The sequence below is a fragment of the Plecotus auritus genome (assembly GCF_963455305.1).
Source record: "Plecotus auritus genome assembly, chromosome: 1".
NCBI lineage: Eukaryota > Metazoa > Chordata > Mammalia > Chiroptera > Vespertilionidae > Plecotus > Plecotus auritus.
Window position 1 is genome coordinate 5,532,308 of NC_137770.1, and position 17,105 is coordinate 5,549,412.

General features: G+C 56.9%; 1 protein-coding gene and 1 long non-coding RNA gene across 2 annotated transcripts; one reads left to right on the top strand and one right to left on the bottom strand.

Moving 5' to 3' along the window:
- Positions 1 to 2,110: 2,110 nt before the first annotated feature.
- LOC308236613 (serpin A12-like) lies at positions 2,111 to 9,006 on the bottom strand (the record flags this gene model as incomplete). The annotated part of the gene is made up of 4 exons (XM_080646472.1): positions 2,111 to 2,302; positions 3,799 to 3,946; positions 6,419 to 6,689; positions 8,373 to 9,006. 4 exons carry the CDS (start codon positions 9,004 to 9,006, stop codon positions 2,111 to 2,113), a joined length of 1,245 nt encoding a protein of 414 aa, XP_080502598.1.
- Positions 9,007 to 12,657: 3,651 nt separating this feature from the next.
- LOC308236632 lies at positions 12,658 to 15,593 on the top strand. Its single transcript, XR_013959310.1, has 3 exons — positions 12,658 to 13,926; positions 14,051 to 14,244; positions 14,645 to 15,593. It is a non-coding gene; the product is annotated as an uncharacterized lncRNA (long non-coding RNA).
- Positions 15,594 to 17,105: the final 1,512 nt, after the last annotated feature.

Genomic DNA, 17,105 nt, shown 5'->3' on the forward strand with positions numbered 1-17,105 from the left:
TAGAGTTAACTTCTCTTTGTGGCAAGTTTCCTGGGTTTTGATATTAATTTTCCTGTTTAAACACATTTCTTTTGTTTTTCTAAAGCTGGTTTAAAGATCAAATAATTGAGCAAATAACAGTACAAAATCGACGAGGCTTCTGCCACGGTCGTGGAAACAGTCCAGGAATGAGTGAAACCTGGGAAAGTGAGCGGCAGCAGAGAGCGTTTCCCAAAGAGAAAGGTGCCGTGGCCGTGCGTTCCCGTTGTCACCCCGAGTACTGACGTGGTGACAGCCTGGGAACGTGGTGACAGCCTGGGAACGCTCCTTGGGCTGGGCCCGGATGGGACGAAGCCAGCCATGTGACCCCGAGCTGTCACTGGGCTTTTCCCTGCCTGGCGCACCACCTGGCACATAGTAGATGCTCAATAAATACCTGTGGACTCAATGGACGCGTGGCAAGATGAACATGGAGGTGACACTCTGGTGCCAGCTGCCTCCTGTCACATGGGCCTTTGACCCTGGCTTTTCGGTGTGGGGCACTTTCACTCTTTCACTCTTAGGGCTAAGCCCCTCCTGTCATCAGAGCGCCCCTGAGTGGCCTCTCCTGGGCCAGAGGCTCCAGAGGCCGGTCGTGCAGCAGAGCCCATGGAGAGAATCACAAAACCCACTGTCTCAGCAGGGAGTGCCACTGCCAGGGAGGCCGACCTGACCGCCGCCAGCACCGCCAGCCCTCTAGTCGCCCTGACCTGCTCCACTTAATGTTCCGCTTTATTTATGGGCCTTCCGTCTCCCCACAGCGTCCGCAAGAACAGGAGCGCTGTACATGCTGTTCACGGCACAGGGTGACGCTCAGCAAATATTTGCTGGATGAATGGACAAGTGTCCCAAAGAGTCCCAGCTCTGGGCTTCCTCGCTGTGGGACCACAGGCGCTACACGTGTCCTGAGCCTCACTTTTCTCATCGGCCGAATGGGATGGTCACACTAACTGGAAGGACCGGCGGGGCACGGGTTGGAGAAAGCACCCCCACAGGCTCGGCTGGGAGAGGCACCCCGTGAGCCGGTTACGAGAAGTCAAGATGCATCCATTCCTTCTGGTCAGTCAGTCCACAAGCATGTGGCCCGGAAGGCTTCACAGGAGGAGGAGGAGGGTGAGTAACGCCTGCGCGGAACGGGTGGGTGTGGGAGAGAAGGGGGAGCAGGCAGAGCATCCGGTGGGGTGGAGGGTGGCCTGAGCAGAAGCGGAGGCGGCTACGCAGAGGGTGCCCCATGCGGACTCAGGTGGCCTAGCTTCCCTCCCAGAGCAGAGCGGCGCTCTGGAGGGCTGGCGGGCGGGGACCTGGGGCTTGCTGCTGGGTCTCCCTGTCAGCACATACACCGAGCCCTCACCACGACAGGCACTGGGCGCTGGGGACACGCAGCCCAGCCTGCAGTCTGAGGGACACCTAACCGCAGAGAAGTTTGCCTGGCTTGCCCTCCAGCTGACACCTGCAGCAGCTGTCACGGGTCTCCCGGGAAGCCTGCAGCCTCCTGTGGCCACAGGCCGAGCACCTCCCAGCTCCCGCCCCCTCCTGCCTCAGCCTGCTGCTCTGGCAACATGAATCTCATTGCAGCTCACTGTCCATGCCACCTTCCACCCCCGGGCCTTTGCACATGCCGTTCCCTCTACTTGGCAGTCTCCCTCTGCCCCACCCCAACTATTCCCCCTCTTTTTTTGTTTCTCAGAATGAAAGTATGGCCGTGGAGTAGGAATTCAGCAGAAAAATATTTAAGATGTGCAATAGTCGCCTTTTGAATAAAGTTAGTTTAAAAGGGAGATGAATAAATGGCTAGAGCTTAGACTCAATTTCTATTTGAAAGACAGCCAGTACTTTAGATATTTATTAAATCACAGCACTCCTCTGCTGCCAGGGGGAGGGATCGCTGCCAGCCGGGGGGAGGGGGTGTCTACTCCCAGGTTTGAAGGCAGGGAGGGCAGGACAGGAGCCCGGGCGCCAGCAGTGCCGCCTGGTGGGCGTGCATGGAGCTCATGAGGAGGCGGGAGCGGTGCCGGTGTCCCTGTGGTCGCAGCCCCGCGGGAGGAAGCGTTGTCAGCCCTGGCCACGGGGTCTGCGCCGACTGCACCCCTCCTTACGTGCCGGTGGGGTTAGCGATCTTCCCCATGAAGAGCATGGTAGGGGTGAGGTTCTCCGCAATCAGCAGCAGGAAGGCTCTGTTCAGCTTGAAGGTTAGCGGCTTCTCCATGGGCAGCGTCTGTATGCCGGAGCCCGCGGCCCCCTCCGCGCCCTTCTCGTCAATCTTCAGCTTGGCCTTGTGCATCGCCTGTGGGGACCGGAAGCGAGGTCAGTGTTGACTCGGAGACCCAGGTGAGCCAAGGACAGCAGAGGCTCAGAGAGGGAGAGGCCGCAACCGGAGTTGCTCAGCTCAGCAGTCACCGCTGGTGCTGCCTCCCGGACTCCCCCTGTCACCTGTCAGCACTAAAGGGTACTCAGCAAGGAGGTGCAGCGTGAGGGCAACGAAGCAGGGGGAGCATCCCTGTGGGGCCGGGGTGGGGGTGGAGGGGGTGCTGTCCTTCCTGGGGATTACAGGGAAGCCAAGGCTGTGATGGCAGACAGTGTCTTTGAGCCTCAGCTCCATGGACGGGAGGCGGTGTCCTGCCCGAGGCCCCTGGCCCCTCACTCTCCCGCCCACCCGGTGGCTGGCTGGCGGGTGGTTACGAGGGAGCCAGGTGCCGGGCCGGCTGCTGCAGATCCATCCCAGGACCGTCAGCACCTGCGACCAGGCGCTGGACATGGGAAAGGGACGGGCTTCTGTGAAACGCTGACACGCGTCATTCCATTTCACAGAAGCCGAAGGGCCCTCGGCAGGCCAGAGCCGCGCCCACACAGGCTCAGCTGGCTCCCAGCTGCGGAAGGACAGCGCTGGCTCCGTGAGGCCCGCAGGACGGGTGGCTGGCTGCGACCCTTTCTGAGACGCCTGCACAGGGAAGTTGAAGGTGAGAAGATTCTATTCACTCTTTTTCTTCCTCTTGCAAACTGGAAAGTAACTCTGACTCGGAACTGGTCGCCAGCTCAGACAGCCCCCGCCCCACCAGCCTTTGGCCATGCGCTCCCCCTCCCGGAAGCTCCTCCCACCCCACTTCTGCGTGTTCAAATCTTTCCCCCTCAATTCCCTCTTAACCTAACAGGAGGATTGCTAGGTAAGATATAGGCCACCCGGTTACGTTTTATTTTTAGATAAATGATGGAGTTTTTGTGTAAGTATATCCCATGCACTGTCTGGGACATACTTACACTAAAAAAAAAAAAAAATCGTCACTTATCTGAAATTTTAACTTACCTGGGCGCCCTGTATTTCATCTGCCAAATCTGGGGACCCCACCCCCAGAGTGCCTCTCTGCTCGCCCCCGACAGGCAGGCGCTCCGCCTGCTGGAGGCCACAGGCCCTTTGCTCATCTCTTAATCATGCAGACCATGTGCTCGACCTACTCCCAACAGGCCGGTGATGCCCGTGAGTGGGGGTCCGGCTCAGACCTAGACCCGTTCTAAGGCCTCATCAGTGTTCTGGACCTTGATCAAGTGTTCGCTGCACTGAGCTGACTTCCCACACAGCACCGGGAACGGGTTCTCATTTCACAGCCGAAAGCATGAGGCTGGGGAGGGTCCCGGCTCCCCCGGGAGCACGTGGCTGGAGGGGCAGGGCTGGAGTTGAACTCGGCCTGGCTGTGGGTGGCACTCTGGCCCGTTCGGCAGCTGGGATGGGGGCTCCGTGGAGGCTCCCTGCGCCCAGGGGGCGATGCCCAGGCCAGGCAGGCTTACCTCGCCCACTTTCAGGCTTCGATTAGGGACTATCCTGGTGAGATCGCCATGCTCCTGGAAGATCTTGGTGATGCCCAGGTAGGAGAGAGTCTTCTTCAGGTCGTAGGTGCCCGTGATGGAGAACCTGGGCAAGGACACGTCCACCACCCTAGGGGTGTGAAGTGACAGCGTGAGGGTAGGCCCCAGGGTAGGTGGTGAGTGAGACATTCCTCCCAGGTGTGGAAGTTCAGGCTGTTTCTTTATCCACAGAATGAGGAGGGTTTCTCAGCCCTTCACATGCCCCAGCCCCGAGCAGGTCCGACCAGCAGGCGTGACACCAGCGGCAGCGAGGCCTGAGCTCCCAGCAGGTGGAACCAGTCACAGCCACTTGGAGCTCCTGCGCTCACTCTCTAAGCCACCGTGCGAACATGGTGATGCCCATGGTACCCACGGGCAGGGAGAGCCCTCATGCGGGTGCTCGGAGGTGCTCGGCAGTCAGTGGCCAGCACGTGCCCATCCCTAGCCCTGGAGTTAGCAGCTGCACATCCTCCGAGGGTGGGACCTGGGTGGCCTCTCTGCCTGTGGGCCTTGGATTCCTGTCCTCTGGCCCTGGACCCCATTTCTGCTTGGCTCTCTAAGAACCCAGGCCTGCCTTTGTCTCTCCTTCCTCTCCTGCACCCTCCATAAATAGTGCCGACTTGACCATCCTCAGGAGCAGAGCCCCTGCTGTAATAACCGCCGTCCTAAAAAACAAAAACTTCTCTGTTGGGGCCTGGCTGGTGTGGCTCAGTTGGTTGAGCATCATCGCATATACCAAGGGGTTGCTGGTTTGATTCCCAGTTGGGGCACATGCCCAGGTTGCAGGTTCAGTCCCCAGGTAGGCGGCAGCAGGAGGCAGCCGATAGATGTTTCTCTCTTGCATCACTGTTCCTCTCTCTCTCTCTCTCTCTCTCTCTCTCTCTCTCTCTCTCTCAAATAAAGAAAAACATATTGAAAAAGAAAACATCTCCGTGGCTCTGAGTGACCTCTCCAGCTCTCAGGCCACAGCTTTTCCTTTATTCACAGCAGAAGTTGGACCTACCACTTCCTCCCATCATCGCCCCAACCCCCTCTAATCAGGCGTGACCTCCACGTGCTCCCCAAGCGGCTCTTCCCAGAGTTGCCGACCTCTGCTTGCTGGATCCAACAGCGAGCTCTCAGGGGCCAGCACTAGGCAGTTGATCCAGCTTTCCATTTAAAAAAAACACACATTTTTATTGCTTCAGAGAGAGGAAGGGAGGGATAGGAACATCAATGATGAGAGAGAACCATTGATCGTCTCCCTCCTGCAGGCCCCCCACTGGGGATCAAGCCCATAACCTGGGCATGTGCCCTGACCGGGACCATAACCCTGACTTCCTGGTTCCTAGGTCCACGCTCCACCCCTGAGCCATGCCGGCCGGGCCATCTTTCCATCTCGAAGCACTCCAACCCAAGCCCACGCCCTCCAGCTCTCTCCTCCCTTCAGCAGCCACTCCCCTCTCGCCCTTGGCTGCCGCCTCCACCTTGTCACCTGTCGCATTGCTGTGATGCTCAAGTCTCAGCCTTGGTCTTCTCTTTTCTCTCTTTTCTCCTTCCCTGGGGATCTCATGCATTGTCATCGCTTTAAATGCCAGAGACAGGCTCAATGACTCCCAAGCTTCCCTTCCCACCCATCCTGTCATTCAAGTATTTATTAAGCGCCTGCGTGTACCAGCTGCTGTTCCCACGGCTGAGGTACATCCATGAGAGGAACGGGCAACAACCCATGGCCGAGCTTGTGCTCCAACAGGAAGAGCGGCGATAAAGTCAGCAGAGGAAAAAGGAGACATATGTACTACTGTTTGTAATGCTTTAAACAATAAAATAGTATTTTAAAAAAAGAGCAACGTGGCATAGATGCATAGACAGGCAGTCTGCGTATAAGAAGGCAGATTGCAATAGGGAAACCACAGATGGACTCACGGGAGCCAGGAATGCTGGGGTAAAGGGCAGGTTTGGGCACCTGCATGGAGGCAAAGGAGGCAAGTTGGTTTTGTTTCTTTTCTGGGTGAAAAAAAGAGCGGCCAGAAGGGTCTGAACAGAGAAGTAACGTGATCTTGCTGTGGGTTTAAAGGATCCTTTTGTCTGCTCTGTTAGGAATATCCTCTTGATGGTGAAGGGCAGGGCCCAGAGGTGGTGCTGGGAGATCAGTGGAAGATGTTCGGGTCATGGAAGTGGTGGGAAGGATCAGACGTCAGTTATATTTCAAATGGGGCCTGCGGGGTCCCTGGCAGACTGAATGAGGGGCTGGGGGGAGAAAGTGGTCAGGGAGGACCCCACGGTTTTAAACGTGAGCAACTAAGAGGATGGAGTCGCCACTGGGGGAGACGGAAGCTGGAGGAGGTCCCCTAGGGGAGATGGGGATGTTCCTTCTGGACACGTTGGGACTGAGACATCTCAGGCATCCAGGGAGGTCCTGGGTGAGCAGACGGATGTGTGACCCTGGAGACAGGGATAGGGTGAGAGCCCAGTCACCCTGGGAGAGAAGAAGTAAAGAGAGTAGGCGGAAGAACAAAAAAGAGGGAGAGGAGGAGGAAAGGGAGGAGGACGGAAGAAGCCGCACACACCAGAGCCCCTTTACCTCCGCGTGATTAACTTCTTCCATCTGTCAAAAGTGTCCAGCTTCAAGGCCTCCTCCACCTGCCGCATGTTGCCCTTGTCGGGAAGAACGAAGGTGGCCGAGATGTTGTTATAGTAGGGCATCTCCAGGACGGTGCAGCCGAGCTGCTCATCGTAGCCAGCTGCATACATGCCTCCGTGGAACATCATGGGCACCTTCACGGGCCTGTTTTCTTCCAAAAAGAAGTCTTCCTCTTTCGTTGCTTTTGGGTCAAACTCGTGTAGCCACCTGGCTTCAGATTGAAGGAGGACAAAGCGGTGTGAGTGTCCTGAAGGAGAAGAAGTGACTCGGCCCAGCTAAGCACTGGTCTCTGTCCTCATGCTGAAGTTCAAGGAACGGGTTTGGAGGCTCTGGGATATCAGGACATAGCTCCAGGGATCCCTGTCCTCATGACATGCCCTCAAGACTTCCGGTGAGGTGGGCTGGGAGTTGATTACCCGTTCCCATAGAAGCCAGGCCTGGGGCTGCTGAGCCAGGAGGAGAGCTTCCGGCAGCCCCAAGCCCAGGTACTCCTGAGGGTGAGAAAGGCTGTGAACTGTGTCTAGCAAAGGGGACTAGAGTATACTGAGTGGGTGATCTGGGTCTGAAGTGATTGGAAATGCCCAGCTTTATTCTAAGTCAGCCCTGGGGTTGCTGCTCTCACATGGGACTAAGAGAAGTGATGAAACAGTCTGCCCTTAGGAGCCTGCTGAAGAGCAGTGAACTCCCAGAGCTGGGTGTTTGGACCCTCCTTTTCTACCCTGAGGAGTCTTTGATGCTGTTGGGCATGAACCCAGACCTGGGTCTTTTCACTACCTTTGAAGACCCACCATTCAAATTCTCATTCTACTGTTCTAGATGGATAACCTTGGGCAGGTGTCTTGCCCTCCCTGGGCTTCAGTATCCTTATATGGAAAGGGAATATTGATGGGGACCCCTAGGGCTGCTGTGAGCCTAGGAAAAGGCAGCACAGCATAGTGACTGTATAGTAAGTGTTGAGTGAATGCTAGTCATCATCTGCATCATCATCACCATGGGTCTTGTAATCTAGGGGATGTAGGGACTAAAGGAATTTCCAGATTCCCCTTTCTTCCTCTGCTTTGGGAAGACTGAGATTTCAGTCTGCCATTATCACTCCCCTCCCCGCTCCCCCCCCCCACCCCCCCGCCCTGCTACTGCCACTCATCTCCCTGTGGATTTCGGGAGAATTGAACTTCCGTATTCAGAACCATGCTGCTGACAACCCAGCAGTAATCTTGTGTGGCCTGAGGGCTATTGGCCTCTGATTCTTAACTATGTTGGCCAGCCTTTGTGTGAGGAGTAGGTGTGTATGGTGGGAGGAATGATGCTTGGATTTAGGGATATTCTTCCACCTTCCTTTTCAGTCTTTCACCCTGAGACTTGAGAATCTACAGGATTTGATAGGAGATCAAAGCAACCACCAAAGTGGTCATCATCACCGTCATCAACAATCCCATCCCAGCCCAGGCGTCTACTTGGAATGATGGAATGTGCCATCTCTTGGGCCAAGAAAAGTGGGTTTGAGTTTTCACCTCCATTGACTGGCTTTGTAACTGAGTAAGTCGATTAATGTCTCTCTAAACTCCACTTTCCTTTTCTAAGAAATGAGGAAAAGAATGTCACGGCAGCCTCTGTAGCCAGTGTTGTGTTAGGGTAATCAGTAATGAGAAAATGCACCCGTGGAGAATAATGTAGACATCACAGGGTTCATGGCACATATATTTTTGCTTCGAATACCAATGACTGCCCTATGAGTTAGCAGGGTTCTCATGTTGCAGATAGGAAAAGTGAGCCTTGGAGAGATTAATCACTTAGGAATTCAAGGTCACAGAGCAAGCAAGTGGCCAACCCTGGTTTTTACTCTACATCTACTGGTCATGCTCTCTTTTCCATGCCACGCTGCCCCAAGGCTTACCTCGAAAGAAAATACAGTTGACAAGAAGCATCACAGTGCCAGGATCTATATTCTTGATCAGGTTATTGATTTTCCCCTTGGTTTGCTTACTGACATAGTCATTGATCTGCTTCTGAGCATTTTCATTGTCCTGGAAGTTGGTGGGGACGCTGTCTGCATTGTACAGGTTCTTGGCCTCTGCCATAAACCTCTTCTCTGGCCGCAGCTTCTGGTCCAGGAACAAGGTGTTCTCAAGGCTCAGCTGGAGGCCCTCGGTCTTCTGGTTCAGCCTCTGGATAAGGTAATGGAAACCCCCATGAAGGTCTTTCTCCGGCATTTTCCTGAAGTTGAGGCCCTGCTTGATCTCAGCCAGCGTGGAGTTCTGGGCACCCAGACACAGCATGGCGAAAGCGGTGGAGATGCTCATGGGGGAGAAGAAGATGTTCTTGCTGGGACTGTTGGAGGCCAGCTTCTTGTATAGCTTGAAGCCGAAGCCCACGTTCAGCCGGGCGAGCTCCTGGGCTGCCCTCCTGCCCTGCTGCTCTTGGGCTCGGCTCATGGCACCATGATTCCTTGGGGAAAAGCTGGGCTTCAGAAGACCTTCTGCAGTGAGGAAGCCAGCCAGCAGCAGGCCAGGGCCCAGCATGAAGTTCATCTTCCTTCGAGATTATCCTGTAGAGGAGTAGACCTGAGGTTAGTGGGGAAAAGAACAAAAGAGCCCACTGCCCTATCTTACCCCCGAGGAAGACAGTGAGAGAAGCAATGCAGTGCATTGTGCGTGCTGTGTGCAGCGGTTTGTAAGTGCGTTGGCGTCCATTATAGCATTTAACCCCAGGACAAGAAAGGATTGTCCTCCTTCATAACTGAGAGGCCTGACCAGAGGAAACAGCTCTTGTTTGTGTCCCCATCTTCCCCATCTTAGGGTGACAGAAGCTCAATTTCTTTGAGGAACTGCCCCCTCTACTCTACTGGGTGACAGGAAGAAAACACCACAATGTGGCCACATGACCAGGTGAGGCCATCATAGTACTTCATCCCCTGCCACACTGATTGGTAAAGAAATGTGAGCGCTTCCCAAATCAGATCAATCAATGTCTTCCCCTGGGAATGTACAGGCACCTTAACTCTGAGTGTCTGGCTTAATGACACAGCCCTGGAGCCTAATGTGGCCCTGGCTTCCATGTGGAGAAGGAGAGAAGAGAGAGAGAAATGGCGAGAAATACTTGGTGACATCTTTGGAGTCCCTGGATCAAGCTTTACCTAGAGACCAACAGCCTCTAATTTTCCAAGTTATGAGCCAATAATTTCCGTTTGAGGGTTGGCCCTATGTGTTGGATGTTTTTCCTTCCAACCAATAGAGTATTGACTAATTTGTAGAAATCTGGCCCTTGGTCTGGGGTCTCCTGGTCTGTAAGTGGGGACTGTGCCCTCCAGAACCCAGGTCTCCATCAGACCTCCTTCCCTGTATTGTTCCTGGGAAGAGAAGGGGCAGCGTGATGAAGAGGACAAGTCCTGGTGGCTGCAGGACTGCTGCTCCTTTCACCAACTCTAGCATGGACCTCTCCCCACCGGGCTGTGAGCTTTGGGGGGACATGCTTTTCATGTTTTATTTTCCCTTCATCTCAACATCTCATGCTGCGTGGAGCTGCCGAAAGTATGGTTGTCCCCAAAGCTTGCTGATTCCTCTAGTTGGCCATGCTGCTGTCAGTGATCTTTATACCAATTTGTGCATCAGCTAAAGGCGGATTTCTTTGCATGGTCCTCTGTTCTCACTATGTTTTCTTTCCTGAAATTTACATCTTCCTGGATCTGAGCTGGTGGAAAGAGCGAAGGCCATCCGTGTTGGGTTGGCGTGGGCTCCGGAGAAGCAGAACTGAAATAAGGAGTCAAGCGTGAATTGCTTATTGAGCGTGTGCTCTCAGGAGGAGCTCCTTGGGAAGCGAGGGAAGCAGGTCAGGCAAGGGAAGGAGCCAGGAGGACGTGGCTGGCTACAGGTAACATCCTGCCTTGACCTGATCCACAGGGGACGGGCCCTGGAGCCAAAGCACATGGCGGCATTGCGCCCATGAGGCAAGGGTTCTGGCTTTTCAGAGGGGATCCGTCCGTTAGTGGCTGTGGTCTGCCCCGGGGTGCAAGGGCTGGGGTGTCACTTGCTATCAGACAAGGGCAGTTTTCTGGAGTGGGGAGGGCAACAGTGAGCTGTCAGCGGCCCACCTCACAGCAGGTCCCCCAGAGCCAAGTGGAGGGGCTTCTTTCTATTGACTGAATGGGAAAGCACCATTTCCCCAAGTGGGTTGTGCCCCAAACCCTCTACGCCGGGTACTGTGGATGGAGCCATCATCAGAGCAAAATGGGTCTTCAAGAGGCTCGTGGGGGAGTAAGAGCATGCTAGTGCATATACCCCTGATGTCCCACCCCATTCCCGCAGGCAGCCCAGCGCCCCCAGCACCCAAGGGGCTCTGGTTGGGTAACCGCAACTCCCCTCTAGGGACTGGTCAGGAGCTGGCCCGGATGCAGTCAGTCCCAGTGAGTTCCACCCTGACAGCGGGTCAGGGAGGGCGGGCGATGGAAGTGACCAGGGAGGGTGAATCCCAGGCTCCTGGCTGACATGTTAGGACGCTGCCCTGTTCCATCGCCTGGGGTCCTGGGAAGGAAGGTGTGGACACCAGGGGCTTCCGTAGCCATGTGCCCAGTGAGAGAAGTGACCCTGGGCAGAGCCAGAATGTAAAGAGGGTGCGCACCAGGGCCCCCCGGAGCCCCTGCCGCTAGCTTCCAGTGATGCTGGTGAGAATTACGTGGTCAGTTACGTGAAACCAAAAGCATCCTGACAAATACAAGTATAAATATGTCTTTATTGAGTTTTACAAAGAGAGAGAGAGAGAGAGAGAGAGAGAGAGAGAGAGAGAGAAACATCAATCAATTGCCTCCCACATGCACCCCGACCAGGGATCAAACCCACAACCCGGGCATGTGCCCTGACCAGGAATCAAACCATGACCTTTCAGTGCATTGGACGATGCCCAACCCATCGAGCCACTTGGTATATGTGCCAAGAAGTCAGGAGTCCCGCCCTGACTGTACGCCCGTTGCTGTGTGACACTGTGGGGAGAACTCCTTCCCCACCCCCGTCCCCCGAGCCTGGTGATGTCTAAGCACCCTCCCCTCCTGATGACACGTATTTTCCAGTAAAAATTAAAAATAGCTGGTGGTGAACAAAGGCTCAGAGATGGTCTGGAAATAGATTAGAGAAGAGAAGATTAGTAACCCCAGGTGTTTCAGATAGGAACCGGACATGGGAAATGGGATGGGTTCAGTCTCAGGTGAGTGGGCTGGGCTGGGAGGAGTCGGCTGGGTTGGTAACAGGAGCTTCACGTTCGTGGGGTGATGGCCCTCCGTGGGCACCACTTCCCAGAGCCCAGGGGTGGCGGGGATGAGACATCCGTGAGGAGCTCAGAGGACACCCTCGGGGGGCTCACCAGCCAGGTGGGGCGAAGCCGCAGAGCCCCTGCCAGACCCGGCCCGGAGCCGGGAGGAAACTGCGAGGAGCTCCATCCAGGAGCGCTTTCTGGTGCCGACACCCTCACGGTTTACAGCGATGCCCAGGCAGGACCCCCCGACATTTTTCTGCCCCCCCACCCCTACCCCCACCCCCACCCCCACCAAGTTTTAGGAACAAGAACTGATTATGGAAGTAGGAGCCTGCACATTAGGGTCTGGAGGGTGGCAGGCAGCCTCCTTGCCTTCCAGAGCTTCAAAACTGTCATCTCCTAGATGGCGGGGGGTGGGGGGGGGTGGGAGGGGGGTGACTTTGGCCTCCTCCCCACTCGCTGCTGCTCCACAGCTCCCAGCCCTGGGACACAGTGCACCTGCCAGGTCTCAGCTGCCCCCACCTCTAAGCACTGGATCTGAGCACAGGCCTGCCCAGGCCCCCGACTGCCCACAGCCTGGCCTTCCCATCCGTCACCACAGGCCCTACACTGACCCACACTTGTCAGATGGGTGGGTACCAGTCCCAGATGCCTGAGGCTCGTTTTGTTTATTCCATCAATTAACGTAGCTGGGCGGCTGGTTATTTCCCAATGCGTGGACAGCCTCCCGCGTTGAGCAACTCTCTCCCGGTTTTTATTTTGGAGTGCATGGGTGGGCGGGAGGGTGAGGGGGGTGGGGACTGTCTCTAGATAAAATAAGTAAACAAAATGAAGAAGAAAACACAGAACGGAGCCCGTGCTCCTCCCCCTCCTCCCTCTCACCCCGCCCCCCCCCCCCCCCCCCCCGGCCCCGGGGGAATGGCTTCCTTCTGGTCCAGAAAGAAAAGAGCAGGGACTCAGAGGCACGCCTCCTGCCGACAGCTCCCAGCCAGCAGGCGGCCGCAGTAAACCAGAGCCAGAGCCGGAGCCGGGGCGAGCTCGCGCCCCCGTCTGTGCAGGAGGGGTTCCCACGTCCCACACCATCCTGATGAGCTTGGCAACTGGGACCCGCCAATCAGCACGGAAGGGGTGGGGACAGTGACATGGGCGATGTTAGGAAGCACTTCCAGCATGGAGCACGCTGACACCTCGAGGTGGGGCCGGGGATGAGGAGCGATAAACCAAAGAACTCATCCACGTCCACGCGCAGCCGGGGACACGGGCAATGGGACAGCGCTCTGCAGCCTCTCCCGCCGTGAGACTGACGGGCAGGAAAGTGTACGTGTGTCCGTCCTCACAAGCCAGTGAGACTAGAGTTCCAGGGTCCTTCAGACCAGTTCCCATCCTGTGAGCCTCGTGAGCCGTCTGCCCGCTGGAGTGCCGCTCACTGCCGGGCCCTTTCCTGCCCCGGCTGGCCGTAGGCTTCCTGCCCGAGGGACCCCAGGCCTCCCGGAGTTCCCGGGGGTACAGCACGTGGACGAACTAACTGCCTTTGCCCTAGTGACGCCCGGTCCTTCCTAGCGACTGCACTGGCCTCGCGGAGACCAGCGTGCAGCCCTGGGCTGGAGGCTCCGGCATGTCTGGTCCGCTGTTCTAAGGCATGGACATCGTTTTAAGAGGAGATCACTCTAGACCAGCCGTGGGCAAACTTTTTGACTCGAGGGCCACAATGGGTTCTTAAACTGGACCGGAGGGCCGGAACAAAAGCATGGATGGAGTGTCTGTGTGAACTAATATAAATTCAAAGTAAAGGAGCGGAGGGGAGAGCAAGAGAAGCGGATAGAACAGCCGGATCCGGCCCGCGGGCCGTAGTTTGCCCACGGCTGCTCTAGACACATTAAGTGGTTATTGTTGATCTTTAAAATACTTTCACTGATTTCAGAGAGGAAGGGAGAGAGACATAGAAACATCAATGAGGAGAGAGCATCATTGATCGGCTGCCTCCCCTGTACCCACGACTGGGGATCCAGCCCGCAACCCAGGCTGGATCCCTGACTGGGAGTCAAAAGGCAACCTCCTGGTTCCTAGGTGATGCTCACCCCCTGAGCCACGCCGGCCGGGCGTTATGATTTTGTAAAGCGAGTGCCAGCTACGTGACGGTAGCCCTACCTTCCTAACTCTGTTGGAGGTGAGAGAGGACCCAGGAACTAAACCTCCTGACCGCTGTGGTACGTTGGGTCCTCCCTCCTGCGAACCAACACAGAACACATCACCTCACCTCCAGTCTGGCCCTGGAGGCCTCTGCCTTCATTCTTTTAAGAAATATTCTGAGCCCTTGCTATTTTGTGCCAGGCACCGGGCCGTGAGCCAGGCCTGAGGACTGGCCTGTGCCGATGCTGCCGACCGACCTGCGGCCTTCGGAGCCCCAACACGGCGCTCTCCTGAGAGGCAGCGTCCCCACCAGCCCACCGGCCTCTCCAAACCCTCCCGCAAGGTCAGCTCTGTGCCTGGCCCGTGCCTCCTGCCCTCACAGCATCCTAGGGCTGGTGAGCATCAACCTCAGGGCCACCTGTGCTCTAAAGGGGAAACTGAGTCCCAGAGAGGACAAAGGAGCGACCTGAGCTCACACCCAGCATGTCACCAGATGGGAGTGGGAGCTGAGGCACCCAGCGATTCTGTGCAAGTGCCTGCAACCAGCCCCCCTTCCAGGAGGAGGAACCCAGCCTCCACCTCAGGGAGCCGAACAGACGCGGGAAGCTCCCAGACAAGGCTGGTGTGGCCACCGCCGGGGGGTGAGGGGGCAGGGGCAGACCTGATTGGAGGCCCCCTTGTCTCCCAAGACAGGCCATTCCCCACAGCCACCAAGGACTGTCCCCAAGAGCAGCACTGGAGGGCGGCACCAGGGAAACAGGCACCCATGAAGATGAGCGGGGGCTTGCTTCCCAGATTTGGGGCTCCCAGAACTCTGCAGGAGCCCACCCGCTCGGGGCCTTCCTGCGATCCGAGGCCCCGCCTGACACGATGAGAAGCCCGCGACCTCTTCAAAGGGAAGGCAGACTCACTGTGCGTTCGGGAGACGTCCACGGAGCCAGCCCGTTGGGTCCGCGTCGCTGGCTTTCCTGCCTACACTTCCATGGCCTCTGGAGAAGCAGACGGAGGCCAGTGCCCGGGGCCGGGTGGGTAGGGATGGGGCTGGGAGCAATGGCCACTCGCCTCCTGGGACTTCTCCCTCCCCAGGCAGGGTGGCATTTAGACCACACCCGCTGGGTGGTGGCTTCCCTAATGAAGTCCGTGCTTTTTTTTTTTTTTTTTTTTTTGCAATGACTGTTATTTCCCAATAATTACCTTAGCTCACCTGGGCTCTTCTGGGGAGGAGAACGCAAGAGGCGAATAGACAATGAAATACAAAGTCTCGTGAGGAGCAACAGCAATCAGAAATTCACATCAGCCCTGGCTGGTGTGGCTCAGCATCAGGCTGCAGACCGTAGGGTCCCGGGTTCGATTCCGGGCAAGGACACATACCTCTGTGGCAGGCTCCTCCCCAGCCCAGACCCTGGTCAGGGCGAGTGTGGGAGGCAACCAGTCAATGCATTTCTCTCACATCAATGTTTCTGTCTGTCTCTCCCTCTCTCTTATGCTCTCTAAAAAAATCAATGGAAAAATATTCTCTGGGGAGGATTAACAAAAAATTCACATGGAAGTTCAAAAAAAATGTCAAGTTGGTTTCTGATTGCATATTTGTTGTTCTGGAGTAGGGATGGTTGCTATGGTTGCTACCCCGCCCCCTCCCCCTCACTTTTCTGTTTTCCGCGTTGTCTTAAAGGAACAGGTATTACTTTAGAATCCATTTTTCAAAGATCCTATCTAATAAAAGGCAATATGCAAATTGACCGTCACTCCAACACACAAGATGGCTGCCCCCATGTGGACACAAGATAGCCGACGCAAGATAGCCAGCAGGAGAGAGCAGTTGGGAGGGATCAGGCCAGCAGGGGAGGGCAGTTGTGGGTGATCAGGCCAGCAGGGGAGGGCAGTTGGGAGGGACCAGGCCTGCAAGGGAGGGCAGTTGGGGGTGATCAAGCCTGCAGGGGAGGGCAGTTAGGGGTGACCAGGCCAGCAGAGGAGGGAAGTTGGGGGTGACCGGGCCTGAAGGGAAAGGCAGTTGGGGGGGACCCAGACCTGCAGGGCAGAGCAGTTGGGGGGGACCAGGCCTGCAGGGGAGGGCAGTTAGGAGTGACCAGGCCTGCAGGGGAGGGCAGTTAGGGGCAATCAGGCTGGCAGGGGAGCAGTTAGGCATCAATCATGCTGGCAGGGGAGTGGTTAGGGGGTGATCAGGCTGGCAGGCAGAAGTGGTTAGGGGCAATCAGGAAGTCAGGCAGGCGAGCAGTTGGGAGCCAGCAGTCCTGGATTGTGAGAGGGATGTCCGACTGCCCGTTTAGGCCCGATCCCAATAGGATCGGGCCTAAACGGGCAGTCGGACATCCCTCAAGGGGTCCCAGATTGGAGAGGGTGCAGCCTGGGCTGAGGGACACCCCCCCCCCCATGCACGAATTTCGTGCACCGGGCCTCTAGTTGGAAAGAAAATGGAGCTCTTGGCCTTGGGCGTGTCCGAGAGGAGCTTTCCAACCCCGATCCTGGGATGGACGCGATGAGCCCCCGCCCTCCTCGAGTCCTGCTCTCTCTGATGGACTCTAAGGAGCAAAGTGCTAGTTCCCCCTCCCACGAGTGGCGGCGCGTGGCAGCGACCACAGCACCGGAGCTGGCGCAGCTGCTCCTTCTCTCCGAGGCTGCTTTCAGCTCAGCACGGGCATCCCTCCCCGGCGATGGAGCCGGTGGCACAAGGAAAGCCGCCGGTGGCACAAGGAAAGCCGCCGGGAGAGAGAGGAGAGGCTCAGCCGCACCCACCTGCGCTCACAGACCCACCAACCCGCAGTGGGGCCCAGGGCCCAGCGCTGCTGGCATCGGGGAGAGCCACCGCAGGAGGCCGAGCCGCCACCTTCCCTCCCCCAGGGAAGCAGGCCTGTCACGGGAACGCACCCTGGCAGGTGCACTGAGTGGCCAGATGCAGTGGGAAACCTTGCAGCCAGGCCTCTGTCACTGAAGGTGCACGTGGCCAGGCGCCCCTGACAGAGGACAAGCCGAGGTGGGGGCAGCTGAGAGCCAGTCAGCAGACGCTGACCCAGAATCCGGGTCTGCACCCTGGATTGGAGGGGAAAACCCTGCCTGTTAATGACTGGGTGAGGCCTGCAAGTCTGCGGGTCACACCCGCGGCCCGTCCCTGGCACACTCAATGGCAGGCACACTCCCAGGGGAGCTGTGCAGGAGGGCCGCATCCAGGGGAGGGGCTGCCACTGGGGATGGGCGGGGGGGCAAGGGGCTGCCCTGGGGAGGCCTGGGTGCGGACAGT